The sequence below is a fragment of the Nerophis lumbriciformis genome, linkage group LG21 (assembly GCF_033978685.3).
Source record: "Nerophis lumbriciformis linkage group LG21, RoL_Nlum_v2.1, whole genome shotgun sequence".
Classification (NCBI taxonomy): domain Eukaryota; kingdom Metazoa; phylum Chordata; class Actinopteri; order Syngnathiformes; family Syngnathidae; genus Nerophis; species Nerophis lumbriciformis.
Window position 1 is genome coordinate 724,533 of NC_084568.2, and position 22,286 is coordinate 746,818.

Genomic DNA, 22,286 nt, shown 5'->3' on the forward strand with positions numbered 1-22,286 from the left:
GTTTATTTCCAGTTAGCCTGCACATTTAAACATAAATCTGCTCAGAAAATGCACCACACACCCTCCTCTGTGTCTCAATAAGCACATTGAGTATTGAGGAATTACACAATCCACAGGTACATATCATTTTTTAATCACAAAACATCTCCTTAACATGCTTGCTGCTTCCACCTGCAACCTTTGAACCACTTGCAAACAGACCACCCCCGAAATTAACGTCCGTTTTCTTCACAAACCGCTCGTGACTTCATAGCTTCAAACTCTCTAAGACAAACATTTGCACCATCAGTGTGCGACAGTGCAATTAAAAAGGGCTTTTTTTTTAAAACTAGATCTCTGTTCAAATCATCTTATTACTGTACATGTTTAATCACTGAGAGGTGGACAGTTCCAAAGTAGTACACACAACAGAAACACGCTACATTTATAAATGTTGGTCGAAACACAAAGCATCACTGGTACAAAAACAGGAGACAAAACAATTGCTAACATTAGCACCATCAACAGTGATGTTCACATTGGGATATATACTCAAAAAGCACAGCCTCATGAAGACGTCCAACAGCAAGACCAGATTATGATGAAAAAGAAAGCCAGTGTTAGTGTGTTAACAAGCCATGGCTGGTTGGTAGTGAGTCTGCCACGGGTAGATGTGTTGTTCTCCCGCCACACTTCGGACCTCAGAAGCGGGGAGCTCAGAAGATGGTGCTCCAGCGTTTGGGCGGTGGACGGGACTTGGTTTCTCCCTGTAGACGGAAAAGTCGGGACTTATTTCCCAAAGACATCTGCCAAGAACCCACTCCAGTGAAACCTAAGCCTAAGAGCCTTGGAATTTAGACGTGATTGTCATAATTCTTCACATTTAGTGGGATCCAACAAAAGAAGTACAGTGGCACCTCGGTTTTCGATGGAAAATTTCGCCAAAGCTTTGCACGACCAAACTTTGCGCGTAAAAAAATAGTCTGTTTTGTTGGTATCGTTTTGCGAAGTCGAGTGTACAAACAAAGAATCTCACTGGTTGGTGACTTAGTTTCTGTGAAGAATGGATATTAGTTATTTTAGAGTTGAGACATTATAGACAAGTGGTGTCAAACGTACGGCCTGCAGGCCGGATCAGGCCCGCAAGAGTCCAGTCCATAGTGGATATATTCTAACATAATAGTGTGAGAGTCCAGTCCATAGTGAATCTAACATAATAGTGTGAGAGTCCAGTCCATAGTGGATCTAACATAATAGTGAGAGTCCAGTCCATAGTGGATCTAACATAATAGTGGGAGTCCAGTCCATAGTGGATCTAACATAATAGTGTGAGAGTCCAGTCCATAGTGGATATATTCTAACATAATAGTGTGAGAGTCCAGTCCATAGTGGATCTAACATAATAGTGTGAGAGTCCAGTCCATAGTGGATCTAACATAATAGTGTGAGAGTCCAGTCCATAGTGGATCTAACATACTAGTGTGAGAGTCCAGTCCATAGTGGATATATTCTAACATAATAGTGTGAGAGTCCAGTCCATAGTGGATCTAACATAATAGTGAGAGTCCAGTCCATAGTGGATCTAAAATAATAGTGTGAGAGTCCAGTCCATAGTGGATCTAACATAATAGTGTGAGTCCAGTCCATAGTGGATCTAACATAATAGTGTGAGAGTCCAGTCCATAGTGGATCTAACATAATAGTGTGAGTCCAGTCCATAGTGGATCTAACATAATAGTGTGAGAGTCCAGTCCATAGTGGATCTAACATAATAGTGTGAGAGTCCAGTCCATAGTGGATCTAACATAATAGTGTGAAAGTCCAGTCCATAGTGGATCTAACATAATAGTGTGAGAGTCCAGTCCATAGTGGATCTAACATAATAGTGTGAGAGTCCAGTCCATAGTGGATCTAACATAATAGTGTGAGAGTCCAGTTCGTAGTGGATCTAACATAATAGTGTGAGAGTCCAGTCCATAGTGGATCTAACATAATAGTGTGAGAGTCCAATATTAACAATATCAACTATGAACAATAAAACACTGAATATTAACAACATACTCTTCTTTTACTTCTGAAACCACGCAAAACACAACAAAAATGTAAAAAACAACAAAATATGAATACAAAGTGTAATAAACACCTACAATATGATATATTATCACGTAAAAATCTGCTTCCGCGTCTGTTTTTGACATGCGTTTGGGGCTGGCTGCTCTTAAAACAAACCCCGCCCACTCTGCTTTGTACCGTAATAACACTCAAAAGCGCAGATTTCGACCTTTGAAATACTTTCTATAGTTCAAGACTTACGCTCATTTAAAAACAGCACTGTGCATCATAATGGTGGCAACAGTTTTGATGTTAAAGGTCTAAAAAAATGATGTAGAACGTCCGGCGGGCCGGGTTAAAAATCTTAACGGGCCGCTTTTGGCTCGGGTTCAGCAGAGTAGGAAGTTCCTCCACTCCTTCCTGTCTGCGCATGGTTTTAAATAAGGGTAATGGTGATGTAAAAAAACCAAGGTACCACAGTACATGGTATTATAAAGTAGGTTGATACATCTTGGCGTATCCCTATGTTATTAGTTTTTTAGGATGACATGAGTCTTATAAAAAAAAAAAAAAAAAAAAGGATATTTCATTTCTCTGCTACTCACTGACGTCGGAGGAGAACATCACTGGTGCAAACAGAGATCGGAAAAGTTTTCAATGAGGAATGTCACGTTTAAAGAATGTGGACGATGGGCGAGTTAGTGGTGAGGGGCGCTCACCAGGTTGAAGATCCTGGACAGTGTGCTCTGCTCCCTGCGTCGTCTGACCGGGGACTTTGTGCTCTCTGCACGCGGCGTGGAAGCCTAGAAAAAGATGCCAATTAAAGCACAAGAGGACATGTGAGATGATGGAGACAGATGGACGCAGGAGTCCTCTCGGGCGAGAGAGAGAGAGAGAGAAAACAAAGTGTAAAATAAAAGAAGCGAGGAAGGAGATTGACGTCAGCCGAGAGGTCCTAAATGAAAATGTTGATTACAAGTTCATATAAGTTGAGAAGTTTCAAAGTCATCTTGAAGACTTGCAGAAAGTCCCAAATGATGAGATCATATTTCTCTTCTTTTCTGTGGTGAATAAAAGGAAAATATTTCTTTGTAATCCCACATGACGTCCAGGGTTAGGGTTAGGGTTTTTTATTTATTAATTTATTTTTATTTTTAAATATATTTTATATATTATATTATTTTATAGTTACTATATATTTTATTATTATAATATTTTACTCACTGCAATCTTCAAGTTTAACTTTTTGTAATTTTTAAAAATGTTCTTTCATGATGGCTCCTATATACTGTATTTTTTTTTCCGACCGCAACCGTCTAATAACTAAAGTTCCTTGGGTGAATAATGTAAACTCACTACACCGGTATGTTTTAGCGCTTTCATGGTCAAAATGTTGCATAGATGATGTTTTACAGATCATCTTCAAGCCGCTTTTTGACAGTTTTGTGGGCGGTCTTATTTACGTGGCTCACCTTCGACAGCGTCTTCTCCCCGTCATCTTTGTTGTAGCCGTGTAGCGTGCAAGGACGGGAGTGGAAGAAGTGTCAAAAGATGGAGCTAACTGTTTTAATGACATTTAGATTTTACTTCTATCAATAACGGAGCAGCATCTCCTCATCCGGAAACAACCACACCGGAAATGTGTGCCGTGAAAAACTGTCTGACCGGAACTCTCTAATAACTAAAGTTCCTTGGGTGAATAATGTAAACTCACTACACCGGTATGTTTTAGCGCTTTCATGGTGAGTTTACTGACAGATATAAGTAAGAACTTTACACTACTTTATATTAGAAATGGCAACAGCGGAGGATGAATGTCCCATAACAAGAAGATAGAGAAAAAGAAGAAGCTTATCGACTACGGTGTCCGCACCGACTACAAAGGCGGATCCGCGCAATTTTTCAGGATTTATGCAGATCCCAAATACAGATCAGCAGGTACCAGAAGGTAAGAAAAGTTGCTTTTGCATAATATTGCAAAACAAAACGCCAGATAATATGTCTTACCTTATACACTCACCATAATAATACTCCTATGTTGAAGCACATCAAGCGGTGCGGCTTCATAGCTTACCAAAGTCCTACTAAAACATTTTGATAGATTTTTGGGCGCCGTGTGTAATGTTTTATATTTTCAATGGAACATATAACATGTTGGTGTTGTTTACTTGAGTCATATTGCCATCGTAGTGCAGTCTACAGTATATTTTATGTTTGACTGCCATCTACTGGTCACACTTATCATTACACCATGTACCAAATAAAATTGCTTCGAGGTCGGTAAGCAAAAAAACAGAATTATTCCGTACATTAGGCGCACTGTCGAGTTTTGAGGGGGGGGAAAGGATTTTAAGTGCGCCTTATAGTCGGGAAAATACGGTACATAAATAAGATATGTTTATTAAATAAACTGTCAATACAATTAAAGCGCAAATAAAAATACAGCCTCACCACTTTATTCATAATTTTTGCGCTGAAGAAACTTCTCTATGACTTCACCTCCAGACTTCTTCTGTTTGTTTGAGATTGTCATTACTGCCACAAGTGGTGGAAAAGTATATTACAACTGACCACAGCTGAGAAACAGATAGTGGGCACTATTTTCGCCGGCCCTATGGTTAAGATACACTGCTGTAGATAGAACGTGTAAAAACTACCAAAGAATATATTAAGTGTATGCTTTTAAAATACGATGGAAATGACTCATGCAACACGGTTGTCAAAGAGTAAAATACATTTATACAGAAAAAGAAAACCATTTAAGTGGACACAAGTTAGCATGGTGGTGTGGGTAAAGCATGCAATATAAACACACACACACACACACACACAGCAGTGGAACTTTCATTGTGTTGACCTACCAAGCCAAAGACCTCTCTCCACTGCACATGAAAAAGAAACAGTGATATGATTTGATGAGATGAGTGACCTGCATGCACTTTTCATCCCCCTGTAGAGTCCTGAGGAAGTCAAACTAACCACAAGTTCACCAAACTGAAAAAGGGTACAAAGACGTGCTCGACGGGGGTTAGTCCAGATAGAATAAGTGGAAAGTGACTTTGATTCGGTCGATGCAACAAACCATTTAAGATTCCTCTTTGCAAGTTGTAATAAATTGGATGTTAAAGCGTTTATCTTACCTTTGACTTAGGGCGAGGCGAGGAAACCTGAGGAACAAGAAGCAGAAAGAATAAGTGACTAGCCAGCCTTTTAACGCGTCACCACAATCAATAATAAGCAATGTGGTGATGCTTATTTTACAAATGTTTTTAATGACCAAAAATGCTTCTCTTCAATTGCCCTTTAAAGAGGTCATATGATTTTTTTTCCTTGCGTTTAAAACGCTTCATTGTGGTCTACATCAGTGTTTTTCAACCTTTCCTGAGCCGAGGCACATTTTTTTCATTGAAAAAATCCCAAGGCGTGTACACCACCAGCAGAAAACATTAAAAAATGTAACTCAGCACGCGTTATTGACAGTAAAATGTTGTTCTCGCAATTGTTGGATAAAAATTCAAACCATAACCAAGCATGCATCACTATAGCTCGTCTCAAAGTAGGTGTACTGTCACCACCTGTCACATCACGCCCTGACTTATTTTGTGTTTTTTGGTGTTTTTAGTTCTTGTCTGGCGCTCCTATTTTGTTGTTGATTGTCATGTCATGTACGGATGTACTTTGTGGACGCCGTCTGCTCCACGCGCTGTAAGTCTTTGCTGTCGTCCAGCATTCTGTTTTTGTTTACTTTGCAGACAGTTCAGTTTTAGTTTCGTTTTGCATAGCCATCCCGAAACTTCAACGCCTTTTGTTTATTTTTGGTTTAAGGATTAGATACCTTTTTACCTGAACGTTGCCTATTTCTCTGAAAAATGTAAGAACCTTTTTTTTTTAAATACAAATATATATTTTTGAAATTATCTATAAAACCTTTATTATTTATCAATATACCACTTTTTTCTTTAAACATATACCACTTTCTCGAAATATTGATTTTTTTTTTTTAACATATACTGTATAGGCCAGTTTTTCTCAAAGATGCAACTGTTTTTTCATAAATATGATTTTTTTTCTCAAAAATATAAAATGTTTTTGGTCAAAAATATACAAATTATTTCCCCCAAAATATGCCATTTCTTTTGTCAAAAAATTACAAAATATTGTTCTTCAAAATATACTTTTTTTCTTTAAAAATGTAGAATTTTTTTTTTTTAATGTACCATTTTTTATTAAAAGAACATACGGATTATTTTCTGCATATTGTGATCACGACAAATCATGTTCCTGACGTCTACAAAGCAATTAGCTACCTGCTGCCACCTACTGATATGGAAGAGTATTACACAGTTACTCTGCCGAGCTCTTGACAGCACAGACAATAATTACTGGTTTGCAAAGAATATTTTTAACCCAATTAGGTGAAATTACATACCAAACAATATCTCACGGTACACTAGTTTGGGTCCCTTTTTTTCCAGGAACACCAACACCAAAAGTCACAATGTCCGATAGAATTCTAAAAAAGTTATGACAGACCACCTCAAAAAAGACTTTTTTTTTGGAATTTTACAGTTTTATACTGAATGGGACACCCAAAATGTACATGAAAATAAAGAAAGTGGGACTTACAATGTTAACTCTGAACAATAAAACACTGAATATTAACAACATATGAACATCTTTTACTTCTCAGACCAGCTCCTCCATAGTTGTGTATCTTTTACAATCAAGCAAAACACAACAAAAATGTCAAAAACAGCTTAAAATTATGAATGCAAAGTGTAATAAACACCGACAATATGATATATTATCACGTAAAAAATTGTTTTATTTACGTGCCTCCACTTTGACTGTGTCTCCTTAATATCATGTTCTAGTTTTTAGCACTTCCGTATGGAGTCTACTGACAGATATAAGTTTGAACTATACGCTACTTTGTATTAGAAATGGTAACAGCGGAGGACGCATGTGCATGTACGAGCCAGTCTGCCCCACAACAAGAGGATAGAGAAAAATAAGTAACTTATTGACTACGGTGGCAGACTCGCGCAAAGCTTCTGGGCAAACCGCTACCATATATGGAGATATCCGCTGACATCACAATTAGGAAAACGTCACAAATTGGGCAAATTTCAAACGGCTCGTTTGTAGGAAGTATGAAGGGAAAGCAAGATTGTTTTATAGATGACCCTGGTTTGATTTCACAGTTTCCGGACCTATAAAGAACCCAGATACACAAAAACAGGTACCTATAGGTAAGAAAAGTTGGTTTTGCATAAATGGTCCCTTTTAAAAGTCAATATTTAACCATGTAATCCTTTTATTTTGCAGTATTTCTATTGTAAATTCAGCCTTTATCTGAAGAACTTACAATGCTGCGGAAGAACTGGACCACAGCGTTTTCATTGGTCCGACGGCGGGCGGAGGACTGCTGGGGCGATGCGGCCAGGTGACCCCGGAATGACCCCTAAGACCAACAACCAACATGAGTAAGAAAGCAAGTATTCATATGTTAAAAAAAAAATCATATATGGGGGCCCCCCATCCTCGTTGCGCCCCCTTGAGAATACACATGTGGTCCATATACAAAACCACCACAGGTAGGAGGTATTTATCATTTTCAAATGTGTATTCTTCATAAAATGAAATAAATATACAATTGTTAAGCGTCTGAACAAGCAGTGCAGGATTAGGATGGCATTGATTTAAAAAAAAATGTTAAAATGGATTTCTGTTCAAAAAAAGTTTAACTTATAATACATGGCTCCACTTACAACCAAGAATATCATTATGGTTGCTTTATTATCATGTATATATACGTATATATATATATGTAGTTATGTATATATACATATATATATATATATATATATATTAATATATATATATATATATATATATGTATATATATATATATATATATATATACATATATATATATATATATATATATATATATATATATAGTTATGTATATATACATATATTATGATTAATTTGAGAGTAAAATCAAAAGCTTTAACAATTAATCTCCAAAACAATATTATCGCTCTATTATACAATACAAATAAACACATTTCAGTGATACAGTACAGTTTTACACCTTTCTTTACTTTTTACACACATTGTATGTTTCGATTGTGCTGTTTTTTAGCACATACCTTCATTTTTACATACCTAAATCTTTCATTAAATGTGTTAAACATAATACACAATATTTATATATATATATATATATATATATATATATATATATATATATATATATACTGTATATGTATATATTTATATATATACTATATATATTGTATGCATATTTATATATACTGTGTATATATATATATATGCATATATACTGTATGTGTGTGTGTGTGTGTATATATATATATATATATATATATATATATATATGTATATATATATATATATATATATATATATATATATATATATATATATATATATATATATACACAGTATACTATACTATACTCATTTAAGTGGGGTAATAAATATACTATTATTTTATAAAAATCTTTAAATCCATCCATCCATTTTCTACCGCTTGTTCCTCTCGGGGTCACGGGGGGTGCTGGAGCCTATTCCAGCTGCACTCGGAGGAACCCACACAGTCACGGGGAGAACAAATAAACTCCACACAGAAAGACCCCGAGCCCGGGAATCGAACCCAGGATCTTCTTATTGTGAGGCACGAGCACTAACCCTCCTGGCACCATGCTGCCCAATATTTAGATATTTTATTGAAAATATAAAACATTTTTTTCTCAAAAATATATCTTAACTTATTTTCGAAAAAGATACAAATCTCTACCCATGTTCATACATTTCTTCTTTCAGAAACATTTGTAGGGAAAACTATACAACTTATTTTCTAAAATAAATAAAAGTTTTATTGTCTTTGTTATTACTTTGAGTTGAGTTTTACAGTCTAACTGCACAAGTTTATGGTTCATTTGGACTGGATACAGACTATTAAATAGCACAAATACATTTAAAACAGGATGGATACATTCATAGGGGTTATTAAAATGTCAAAATTCCTCCTCAGGGTCACGATTAAGCTGGAGCCTACCCCACCTGACTTGGGGCAAAAGGCGGGTTACACCCTGTACTGGTCACCAACCAATCACAGCACAGACACCGCACGTTAAACTGTATCACTGGGCTAAAATAATAAAACATTATTTTATTATATTTAAATAACCTATTTCTCTGAAAAATGTAAGAACCTTTTTTTAAAAAATACAAATATATATTTTTGAAATTATCTATAAAACCTTTATTATTTATCAATATACCACTTTTTTCTTTAAACATATACCACTTTCTCGAATTATTGATTTTTTTTCTAACATATACTGTATAGGCCAGTTTTTCTCAAAGATGCAACTGTTTTCTCATAAATATGATTTTTTTCTCAAAAATATAAAATGTTTTTGGTCAAAAATATACAAATTATTTCCCCCAAAATATGCCATTTCTTTTGTCAAAAAATTACAAAATATTGTTCTTCAAAATATATATTTTTTCTTTAAAAATGTAGAAATGATTTTTTTTTTAAATGTACCATTTTTTCTTTAAAAAAACATACAGATTATTATTCTAAAAAAATATTTAAAAAGAAATTCTCATAAAAATAACACTTTTTTTGGATAAAATATACTACTTTTTGCCTCGTACTTTTTTTTCAAAAACATAAAAACTTTTCTCCCTAGAAATATATAAGTTTTTCGCAAATATGTACCACTTTATTCACAAAAAAAACACAACGTTTTTCTCCAAAATATACCTTTTTTGCAAGTACGTACCACTTTATTCACAAAAATAACAATTTTTTCCTAAAAAATATAAAAAACATTCTGTAAAATATACCCTTTTTAAAAAAATGTAACACTTTTTTTCCTCTAAAATATACTACTTTTTGTCTCCTACTTTTTTCCCCAAAAATAACACTTTCTTCCCCAGAAATATACAACTTTTTTTTGCAAATATCCATCCATTTTCTACCGCTTATCCTTTTTGGGGTCGCGGGGGGTGCTGGAGCTTATCTCAGATGCACCACTTTATTCACAAAAAATAAACAATGTTTTTCTCCAAAATGTATATTTTTTTGTAAGTATGTACCACTTTATTCACAAAATAACCAGTGTTTTTCCTAAAAAAGATACCACTTTTTCTGTCAAATATACACTTTTTTCAAAAATATAACACCTTTCCTCCAAAATATACTACTTTTTGTCTCCTACTTTAAAAAAAAAAAAAAAAAATACATATATATATATATATATATATATATATATATATATATATATATATATATATATATATATATATATATATATATATATATATATATAATATTTACCATTTTATTAATTAAAAAAACCAATGTTTTTTCTCCAAAATATATATATTTTTTGCAAGTATGTACCACTTTATCCACAAAAAATAACCAATGTTTTTCTCCAAAATATACCTTTTTTTGCAAATATCAATCAATGTTTATTTATATAGCCCTAAATCAAAAGTGTCTCAAAGGGCTGCACAAGCCACAACGACATCCGCGGTACAGAGCCCACATAAGGGCAAGGAAAAACTCACAACCCCAATGTACCACTTTATTCACAAAAATAACCAGTTTTTCCTAAAAAAAATACCAGTTTTTTTCTGTAAAATCTACACTTTTTTCAAAAATATAACACTTTCCTCCAAAATTACTACTTTTTGCCTCCTACTTTTTTTCAAAAATATAACACTTTTTTCCTCCAAAATATACTACTTTTTGTCTCCTACTTTTTAAAAAAAATATAACACTTTTTTCCTCCAAAATATACTACTTTTTGCCTCCTACTTTTTTTCAAAAACATAACACTTCTTCCTCCAGAAATATACAACTTTTTTTCGCAAATATTTACCATTTCATTAATAAAAAACTCAATGTTTTTTCTCCAAAATATATATATTTTTTGCAAGTATGTACCACTTTATTCACCAAAAAAATAAATATATTTTTTTCTCCAAAATATATCTTTTTTTTTGCAAATATGTATCAATCAATCAATGTTTACTTATATAGCCCTAAATCACAAGTGTCTCAAAGGGCTGCACAAGCCACAACGACATCCGGGGTACAGAGCCCACATAAGGGCAAGGAAAAACTCACAACCCCAATGTACCACTTCATTCACAAAAATAACCAGTGTTTTTCCTAAAAAAAATACCAGTTTTTTTCTGTAAAATCTACACTTTTTTTCAAAAATATAACACTTTCCTCCAAAATTACTACTTTTTGCCTCCTACTTTTTTTTCAAAAATATAACACTTTTTTCCTCCAAAATATACTACTTTTTGTCTCCTACTTTTTTTTAAAAATATAACACTTTTTTCCTCCAAAATATACTACTTTTTGCCTCCTACTTTTTTTCAAAAACATAACACTTCTTCCTCCAGAAATATACAACTTTTTTTCGCAAATATTTACCATTTTATTAATAAAAAACTCAATGTTTTTTCTCCAAAATATATATATTTTTTGCAAGTATGTACCACTTTATTCACAAAAAAACCCCAATGTTTTTCTCCAAAATATACCTTTTTTTTGCAAATATGTATCAATCAATCAATCAATCAATGTTTACTTATATAGCCCTAAATCACAAGTGTCTCAAAGGGCTGCACAAGCCACAACGACATCCGCGGTACAGAGCCCACATAAGGGCAAGGAAAAACACACAACCCCAATGTACCACTTTATTCACAAAAATAACCAGTGTTTTTCCTAAAAAAAAAATACAATTTTTTTTCTGTAAAATCTACACTTTTTTCAAAAATATAACACTTTCCTCCAAAATTACTACTTTTTGCCTCCTACTTTTTTTTCCAAAAATATAACACTTTTTTCCTCCAAAATATACTACTTTTTGTCTCCTACTTTTTTCAAAAATATAACACTTTTTTCCTCCAAAATATACTACTTTTTGCCTCCTACTTTTTTTCAAAAATATAACACTTCTTCCTCCAGAAATATACAACTTTTTTTTCCGCAAATATTTACCATTTTATTAATAAAAAACCCAATGTTTTTTCTCCAAAATATATATATTTTTTGCAAGTATGTATCACTTTTTTCACAAAAAATAACCAATGTTTTTCTCCAAAATATACCTTTTTTTGCAAATATGTATCAATCAATCAATGTTTATTTATATAGCCCTAAATCACAAGTGTCTCAAAGGGCTGCACAAGCCACAACGACATCCGCGGTACAGAGCCCACATAAGGGCAAGGAAAAACTCACAACCCTAATGTACCACTTTATTCACAAAAATAACCAGTGTTTTCCCTAAAAAAAATACATTTTTTTTTCTGTAAAAGCTACACTTTTTTTTCAAAAATATAACACTTTCCTCCAAAATTACTATTTTTTGCCTCCTACTTTTTTTTCAAAAATATAACACTTTTTTCCTCCAAAATATACTACTTTTTGCCTCCTACTTTTTAAAAAAAACATAACACTTCTTCCTCCAGAAATATACAACTTTTTTCACAAATATTTACCATTTTATTACCGGTAATAAAAAAAAACCAATGTTTTTTTTCCAAAATATATATATTTTTTGCAAGTATGTACCACTTTATTCACAAAAAAAAAACAATGTTTTTCTCCAAAATATACCTTTTTTTGCAAATATGTATCAATCAATCAATCAATAAATGTTTATTTATATAGCCCTAAATCACAAGTGTCTCAAAGGGCTGCACAAGCCACAACAACATCCGCAGTACAGAGCCCACATAAGGGCAAGGAAAAACTCACAACCCCAATGTACCACTTCATTCACAAAAATAACCAGTGTTTTTCCTAAAAAAAAAATTAAAAAAATTTCCTGTAAAATCTACACTTTTTTCAAAAATATAACACTTTCCTCCAAAATTACTACTTTTTGCCTCCTACTTTTTTTTTCAAAAATATAACATTTTTTTCCTCCAAAATATACTACTTTTTGTCTCCTACTTTTTTTCAAAACTATAACACTTTTTTCCTCCAAAATATACTACTTTTTGTCTCCTACTTTTTTTTAAAAACATAACACTTCTTCCTTCAGAAATATACAACTTTTTTTCGCAAATATTTACCATTTTATTAATAAAAAAAAAACCAATGTTTTTTTTCCAAAATATATATATTTTTTGCAAGTATGTACCGGTACCACTTTATTCACAAAAAAAAACCAATGTCTTTCTCCAAAATATACCTTTTTTAGCAAATATGTATCAATCAATCAATCAATCAATAAATGTTTATTTATATAGCCCTAAATCACAAGTGTCTCAAAGGGCTGCACAAGCCACAACGACATCCGCGGTACAGAGCCCACATAAGGGCAAGGAAAAACTCACAACCCCAATGTACCACTTTATTCACAAAAATAACCAGTTTTTCCTAAAAAAAAAATAAAAAAAATTTTCTGTAAAATCTACACTTTTTTCAAAAATATAACACTTTCCTCCAAAATTACTACTTTTTGCCTCCTACTTTTTTTTCAAAAATATAACACTTTTTTCCTCCAAAATATACTACTTTTTGTCTCCTACTTTTTTTCAAAAATATAACACTTTTTTCCTCCAAAATATACTACTTTTTGCCTCCTACTTTTTTTCAAAAACATAACACTTCTTCCTCCAGAAATATACAACTTTTTTTTCGCAAATATTTACCATTTTATTAATAAAAAACTCAGTTTTTTCTCCAAAATATATATATTTTTTGCAAGTATGTACCACTTTTGTCACAAAAAATAACCAATGTTTTTCTCCAAAATATACCTTTTTTTTGCAAATATATATCAATCAATCAATCAATCAATGTTTACTTATATAGCCCTAAATCACAAGTGTCTCAAAGGGCTGCACAAGCCACAAGGACAACCGCGGTACAGAGCCCACATAAGGGCAAGGAAAAACTCACAACCCCAATGTACCACTTTATTCACAAAAATAACCAGTGTTTTTCCTAAAAAAAAATACCAGTTTTTTTCTGTAAAATCTACACTTTTTTCAGAAATATAACACTTTCCTCCAAAATTACTACTTTTTGCCTCCTACTTTTTTCAAAAATATAACACTTTTTTCCTCCAAAATATACTACTTTTTGCCTCCTACTTTTTTTCAAAAATATAACACTTCTTCCTCCAGAAATATACAACTTTTTTTTCGCAAATATTTACCATTTTATTAATAAAAAACCCAATGTTTTTTCTCCAAAATATATATATTTTTTGCAAGTATGTACCACTTTTTTCACAAAAAATAACCAATGTTTTTCTCCAAAATATACCTTTTTTTGCAAATATGTATCAATCAATCAATGTTTATTTATATAGCCCTAAATCACAGGTGTCTCAAAGGGCTGCACAAGCCACAACGACATCCGCGGTACAGAGCCCACATAAGGGCAAGGAAAAACTCACAACCCTAATGTACCACTTTATTCACAAAAATAACCAGTGTTTTCCCTAAAAAAAATACATTTTTTTTTCTGTAAAAGCTACACTTTTTTTAAAAAATATAACACTTTCCTCCAAAATTACTATTTTTTGCCTCCTACTTTTTTTTCAAAAATATAACACTTTTTTCCTCCAAAATATACTACTTTTTGCCTCCTACTTTTTAAAAAAAACATAACACTTCTTCCTCCAGAAATATACAACTTTTTTCACAAATATTTACCATTTTATTACCGGTAATAAAAAAAAACCAATGTTTTTTTTCCAAAATATATATATTTTTTGCAAGTATGTACCACTTTATTCACAAAAAAAAAAAATGTTTTTCTCCAAAATATACCTTTTTTTGCAAATATGTATCAATCAATCAATCAATAAATGTTTATTTATATAGCCCTAAATCACAAGTGTCTCAAAGGGCTGCACAAGCCACAACAACATCCGCGGTACAGAGCCCACATAAGGGCAAGGAAAAACTCACAACCCCAATGTACCACTTCATTCACAAAAATAACCAGTGTTTTTCCTAAAAAAAAATACAATTTTTTTTCTGTAAAATCTACACTTTTTTCAAAAATATAACACTTTCCTCCAAAATTACTACTTTTTGCCTCCTACTTTTTTTCAAAAATATAACACTTTTTTCCTCCAAAATATACTACTTTTTGTCTCCTACTTTTTTTCAAAAATATAACACTTTTTTCCTCCAAAATATACTACTTTTTGTCTCCTACTTTTTAAAAAAAAACGTAACACTTCTTCCTCCAGAAATATACAACTTTTTTTTTCGCAAATATTTACCATTTTATTAATAAAAAACCCAATGTTTTTTCTCCAAAATATATATATTTTTTGCAAGTATGTACCACTTTTTTCACAAAAAATAACCAATGTTTTTCTCCAAAATATACCTTTTTTTGCAAATATGTATCAATCAATTAATCAATCAATGTTTATTTATATAGCCCTAAATCACAAGTGTCTCAAAGGGCTGCACAAGCCACAACGACATCCGCGGTACAGAGCCCACATAAGGGCAAGGAAAAACTCACATCCCCAATGTACCACTTTATTCACAAAAATAACCAGTTTTTCCTAAAAAAATTTTTAAAAAAATTCTGTAAAATCTACACTTTTTTCAAAAATATAACACTTTTTTCCTCCAAAATATACTACTTTTTGCCTCCTACTTTTTTTCAAAAACATAACACTTCTTCCTCCAGAAATATACTACTTTTCTTTCGCAAATATTTACCATTTTATTAATAAAAAACCCAATGTTTTTTCTCCAAAATATATATATTTTTTGCAAGTATGTACCACTTTTTTCACAAAAAATAACCAATGTTTTTCTCCAAAATATACCTTTTTTTTGCAAATATGTATCAATCAATCAATCAATCAATCAATGTTTATTTATATAGCCCTAAATCACAAGTGTCTCAAAGGGCTGCACAAGCCACAACGACATCCGCGGTACAGAGCCCACATAAGGGCAAGGAAAAACTCACAACCCTAATGTACCACTTTATTCACAAAAATAACCAGTGTTTTTCCTAAAAAAAAATACAATTTTTTTTCTGTAAAATCTACACTTTTTTCAAAAATATAACACTTTCCTCCAAAATTACTACTTTTTGCCTCCTACTTTTTTTCCAAAAATATAACACTTTTTTCCTTCAAAATATACTACTTTTTGCCTCCTACTTTTTTTCAAAAACATAACACTTCTTCACCCAGAAATATACAACTTTTTTTCGCAAATATTTACCATTTTATTAATAAAAAAAAAAACAATGTTTTTTTTCCAAAATATATATATGTTTTGCAAGTATGTACCACTTTATTCACAAAAAAACCCCAATGTTTTTCTCCAAAATATACCTTTTTTAGCAAATATGTATCAATCAATCAATAAATGTTTATTTATATAGCCCTAAATCACAAGTGTCTCAAAGGGCTGCACAAGCCACAACGACATCCGCGGTACAGAGCCCACATAAGGGCAAGGAAAAACTCACAACCCCAATGTACCACTTTATTCACAAAAATAACCAGTGTTTTTCCTAAAAAAAAATTTTAAAAAAATTCTGTAAAATCTACACTTTTTTCAAAAATATAACACTTTCCTCCAAAATTACTACTTTTTGCCTCCTACTTTTTTTCAAAAATATAACACTTTTTTCCTCCAAAATATACTACTTTTTGTCTCCTACTTTTTTCAAAACTATAACACTTTTTTTCCTCCAAAATATACTACTTTTTGCCTCCTACTTTTTTTCAAAAACATAACACTTCTTCACCCAGAAATATACAACTTTTTTTCGCAAATATTTACCATTTTATTAATTTAAAAAAACCAATGTTTTTTTTCCAAAATATATATATTTTTTGCAAGTATGTACCACTTTATTCACCAAAAAAATAAATATATTTTTTTCTCCAAAATATACCTTTTTTTTGCAAATATGTATCAATCAATCAATCAATGTTTACTTATATAGCCCTAAATCACAAGTGTCTCAAAGGGCTGCACAAGCCACAACGACATCCGCGGTACAGAGCCCACATAAGGGCAAGGAAAAACTCACAACCCCAATGTACCACTTCATTCACAAAAATAACCAGTGTTTTTCCTAAAAAAAATACCAGTTTTTTTCTGTAAAATCTACACTTTTTTGAAAAATATAACACTTTCCTCCAAAATTACTACTTTTTGCCTCCTACTTTTTAAAAAAAAATATAACACTTTTTTCCTCCAAAATATACTACTTTTTGTCTCCTACTTTTTTTCAAAAATATAACACTTTTTTCCTCCAAAATATACTACTTTTTGTCTCCTACTTTTTTTCAAAAATTTAACACTTTTTTCCTCCAAAATATACTACTTTTTGTCTCCTACTTTTTTTCAAAAATTTAACACTTTTTTCCTCCAAAATATACTACTTTTTGCCTCCTACTTTTTTCAAAAACATAACACTTCTTCCTCCAGAAATATGCAACTTTTTTTGCAAATATTTACCATTTTATTCACAAAAAACCCCAATGTTTTTTCTCCAAAATATAATTTTTTTTGCAAGTATGTACCACTTTATTCACAAAAACAACCAGTGTTTTTCCTAAAAAATATACCACTTTTTCTGTAAAATACACAGTTTTGTTCTCAAAAAAAAGAAAAAAAAATGTTTTTTTTTACAAACATATACTACTTTTCAGAATTTAGTTTAAATGATTTGTAATTTGCCTTCATAAAGAAGTCTCAACTGACAAATGTGAATAACAGATCATTTTTAACGACATCAGAAATAAGCTTGCTGCTCACCTTGCTCCTTTTCTTCTTGTCTCCTCCAAAGATCTTGCTAAAAGAATCCATGAGACTCGGACTCTTCTTCTTCCGCCCGAGCCCTGAGGTGCTCGCCGTCGCCATGCGAGTATTTCTGAGCTCTGGTGAGGTCCTTCGAGACTTCTTCGGACGTCTCCAAGTCCAGTAGTCCACACCACCACGCTCTGCCGCCGTGCTGACTTGTTTGCTGCTCTTTGAAGGTGTCGCCCTACGAGCCCCATTGCACCATGGGACATGAGGCATGGGGAGGGCACAGGTGGGGTGGCATCAGTGGTGAGGTCCATTACTGGCACGCATCCAAGCATTCTTTGGAGCAACAGTGGCTGTGTCAGTCGCTGCCGTCCTCCGTATGGGCCGGCCCATTGTTCCTCTCCCATCTGCCTCGGATCAACAAGGACAGTCTATGAGGCCCGAGTCCAGACTTCTGGACTGTGAGGTACTTGTTCATTTGTCCTTAGCTCCTCTCAGGCAACTAATTGAAGGCAAAAATCACAAAATCATTCAACGACCTTGAAAAAAGTATCAAAAGCAGTGAAGTTGTCACGTTGTGTAAATGGTGAATAAAAAGAGAATAGAATTATTTGCAAATCCTTTTCAACTTATATTCAATTGAATAGACTGCAAAGACAAGATATTTTATGTTCACACTGAGAAACTTCCATTTTTTTTGCAAATAATCATTAACTTATAATTTAATGGCAGCAACACATTGCAAAAAAGTTGTCACAGGGGCATGTTCACCACTGTGTTACATGGCCTTTCCTTTTAACAACACTCAGTAAAGGTTTGGGAACTGAGGAGACACATTTTTGAAGCTTCTCAGGTGGAGTTCTTTCCCATTCTTGCTTGATGTACAGCTTAAGTTGTTCAACAGTCCAGTCTCTATTGTCGTATTTTAGGTTTCATTATGCGCCACACATTTTTAATGGGAGAAAAGTCTGAATTACAGGCAGGCCAGTCTAGTACCCGCACTCTTTTACTATGAAGCCACACTGTTGTAACACATGGCCTGGCATTGTCTTGCTGAAATAAGCAGGGGCGTCCATGATAACGTTGCTTGGATGGCAACATATGTTGCTCCAAAACCTGTATGTACCTTTCAGCATTAATGGCGCCTTCACAGATGTGTAAGTTACCCATGCCTTGGGCACTAATACACCCCCATACCATCACACATGCTGGCTTTTCAACTTTGCGCCTATAACAATCGGGATGGTTCTTTTTCTCTTTGTTCTGGAGGACACGACGTCCAGAGTTTCCAAAAACAATTTGACCTTTTAGATGAGTTCGGGCCCAGCGAAGCCAGCAACGTTTCTGGGTGTTGTTGATAAATGGCTTTGGCTTTGCATAGTAGAGTTTTAACTTGAACTTACAGATGTAGCGACCAACTGTAGTTACTGACAGTGGTTTTCTGAAGTGTTCCTGAGCACATGTGGCGATATCCTTTACACACTGATGTTACTTTTTGATGCAGTACAGCCTGAGGGATCGAAGGTCACGGGCTTAGCTGCTTACGTGCGGTGATTTCTCCAGATTCTCTGAACCTTTTGATGATATTACGGACCGTAGAAGGTGAAATCCCTACATTCCTTGCAATAGCTGGTTGAGAAAGGTTGTTAAACTGTTCTCACGCATTTGTTGACAAAGTGTTGACCCTCGCCCCGTCCTTGTTTGTGAATGACTGAGCATTTCATGGAAGCTGCTTTTATACCCAATCATGGCACCCACCTGTTCCCAATTAGCCTGTTCACCTGTGGGATGTTCCAAATAAGTGTTTGATGAGCATTCCTCAACTTTCTCAGTCTTTTTTGCCACTCGAGCCAGCTTTTTTGAAACATGTTGCAGGCATCAAATTCCAAAATGAGCCAATATTTGCAAAAAATAACAACGTTTTCCAGTTCGAATGTTAAATATCTTGTCTTTGCAGTCTATTCAATTGAATATAAGTTGGAAAGGATTTGCAAAAAATTGTATTCTCTTTTTATTTACCATTTACACAAGGTGACAACTTCACTGGTTTTGGGCTTTTGTATTTAGGGCCCGCATGGCCCATTGCATAAGGACTCCCAAAGGGAGTCCTTATACAATGGGACATAAGGACCTATTGAATTTGTAAGGTTTTATTATTATTATTCTTCCGCAACTTTGCGCTGTAATTTGACCCCCTTAGCATGCTTCAAAACTCACCAAATTTTACACACACATCAGTAATATACGGCAAAACTTTTTATCAAAAAACCAAACCCCAAAACTCAAAATTGCGCTCTAGCGCCCCCCTAGAAAGAAAACTGCTTATAACTCCCAGTAGAGACAAACAAAAACCTCTATGTAGGTCTTACTTAGACCTACTTTTCATTAATTAATTTCCTCGGGCAGGAAGTTGGCAATTCCCCCTTCAAGACAAAAATGTACTAAAAACAGTAACTTTTGCCTCTTTGAGCTGTAATTTGACCCCTTTAACATGCTTCAAAACTCACCGAACTTAATACACACATCAGGACTGGCAACAATTGCGATCTAATAAAAAAACTAACCCCAAATCTCAAAATTGCGCTCTACAGCAATTTTTGAATAAAACGGAGAAAAAACTGCTCCTCGGAAGAAAAACATGACAAAACTGCCTGTAACTCCCACTGGGAAGGTCGGACAGACATGAAACAAAAACCTCTCCGTAGGTCTCACTTAGACCTACATTTCATAAATTGACAACCCCCAGCAGAAATCTACAGGAAGTTTGCTATTCCCCCTTCAACACAAATTTTTTGTAAAAACCGGTCACCTTCCTTCAAAAACTATCTCCTCTGAGCGCGTTTGTAGTTTCGCCTTCAAACTAACACAGGAGAGAGATTGAACCCTTCCAAATAAAAGTTATCGAAAGAATTTTTCTAACTGCTCCGGTTTTGATTTTATGAGCCTTCAAAGACCCGCTGCGCTGATGCTGCTGCGCTGCTGTTTTTTTAAGATGGCTGCTTAAAAGCAGGAAGCACCAACATGCCCACACAATGCAGACAAGGTAGGTACACTAGACAAAAGTCTTGGGACACTTCAGACTAAAAGTAGACAAAAGTATTGGGACACTTATGACTATCACTGGACAAAAGTATTGGGACATTTAGGACTAGCACCTGCCAAATACGCGGGCCCGACCAATGCTGCTTGCAGCTTTAATTGTACTTGGTATCAGATTAATATCAAAACTTGTAGCATCGCCCACCTGGACTATAAACTATGCCACTGGTGCACAAAAGTCAACTATGTCAACCACTTCACTAACTTTTAGCCACGCCCTTTCCACAAGACAGTTTCCGTGGAAGCGCTAAATGAATAAATGATTATTAGTTATTGTTTACATGCTCGTATACATTATACGCTGCAAATAACATGTTTTGCATTGTGCATATATTTAATGTGCACTCATTTTATTTGATCATACTAATTATGACGTCTCACTTGCATTTAATTTCGTTTAACTTGATTGGAGTTTTCACATTTATTACTGTGCTATATTTAGTCTCAAAACAACTCATTATTATTCATTAAATATAATACTATATCATTATTTAAAAATAATTTGACATTTTATTTTAGATAAGTACGTATTGCCATCTATTGCAAGTATAAAAGGTAAATAAAGATCATATATTGGTGTAAAAACATGAGCATTAATTTCCTCCATGGATGTTTTAAACAAAGTTCCAGTCAAAGTTCTGATTCTGGTCCTGTTGGTTCACTTGAGTCCAGCTGTCAGACAAAGAAGGTTCTGTTGTGAGGTCAGCCGGGCTCAACTTAACACCCAAGCAGCATCAGAATATTCATAGTTTGGGAACAAACGCACTTTTGTTTTTGTTCCAAGTTGAGAAACTTCTCTTCAAGTTGATGCTTTAGTTTATTCCGAGATGGCTTAACTAAGTCAACCGTGTTCCCTTCAACTACAACACTTGTGCAAGTCAGCATATCCGAAAAGGAGTAGGAAGAAGCAGAACTTGGAATAAATGATGATTATTATTTTTATTTCCAGTTTTGAAGAGAAGTCTCTCACACACATTAGAGTGTGTACAATTTGGTGATACTTCTTTTTTGCTCACCTACAGTAGCTAACATTATATTGTCACAACACCCTAACAATAATGATATTGTTTTAGGTGCTGTCAAAAAAAGAAGTTCCCTAATGTGATTAATCACCAAAAAATATTGCATTAAGTTATAATAATTTTGATTGCAGTTGCTCCTTTAACTTAAAGGCGGCGCAGATTGTTATACATATTTGAAAAATATAAATATGATATACATTCATATATAAATAAAAAGGATGACATGTTTACTAAAATATTATTTCACTGTATGTTTTTTTAAATACAAAATACTTGTCTCACAAACACACTTTTTTG

General features: G+C 33.5%; 1 protein-coding gene across 3 annotated transcripts; it reads right to left on the bottom strand.

Moving 5' to 3' along the window:
- Positions 1-585: 585 nt before the first annotated feature.
- On the bottom strand, positions 586-18,197 carry LOC133621261 (uncharacterized). 3 transcript variants are annotated; one of them, XM_061983270.1, is made up of 6 exons: positions 17,878-18,197; positions 7,400-7,495; positions 5,172-5,198; positions 2,751-2,834; positions 2,637-2,657; positions 586-746 (listed from the first exon to the last, which is right to left on the bottom strand). In XM_061983270.1, the coding sequence occupies exons 1-6, from the start codon at positions 18,180-18,182 to the stop codon at positions 608-610; spliced, it is 672 nt and encodes a 223-aa protein (XP_061839254.1). In that variant the 5' UTR covers positions 18,183-18,197; the 3' UTR covers positions 586-607. The 3 variants fall into 3 exon arrangements, with proteins under 3 accessions (XP_061839254.1, XP_061839255.1, XP_061839256.1); XM_061983271.1 differs by lacking the exon at positions 2,637-2,657 and having other exon boundaries at positions 17,878-18,156; XM_061983272.1 differs by lacking the exons at positions 2,637-2,657; positions 2,751-2,834 and having other exon boundaries at positions 17,878-18,156.
- Positions 18,198-22,286: the final 4,089 nt, after the last annotated feature.

Coding starts and splice junctions, on each gene's coding strand:
- LOC133621261 (XM_061983270.1), bottom strand. CDS start 18,182: ATGGACCTCACCACTGATGCCACCCCACCTGTGCCCTCCCCATGCCTC. Junction 5,199..7,399: donor TCCAGTTCTTCCGCAGCATT/GTAAGTTCTTCA, acceptor CTTGTTCCTCAG/GTTTCCTCGCCTCGCCCTAA. Junction 2,835..5,171: donor CGCCTCGCCCTAAGTCAAAG/GTAAGATAAACG, acceptor ATCTTTTTCTAG/GCTTCCACGCCGCGTGCAGA.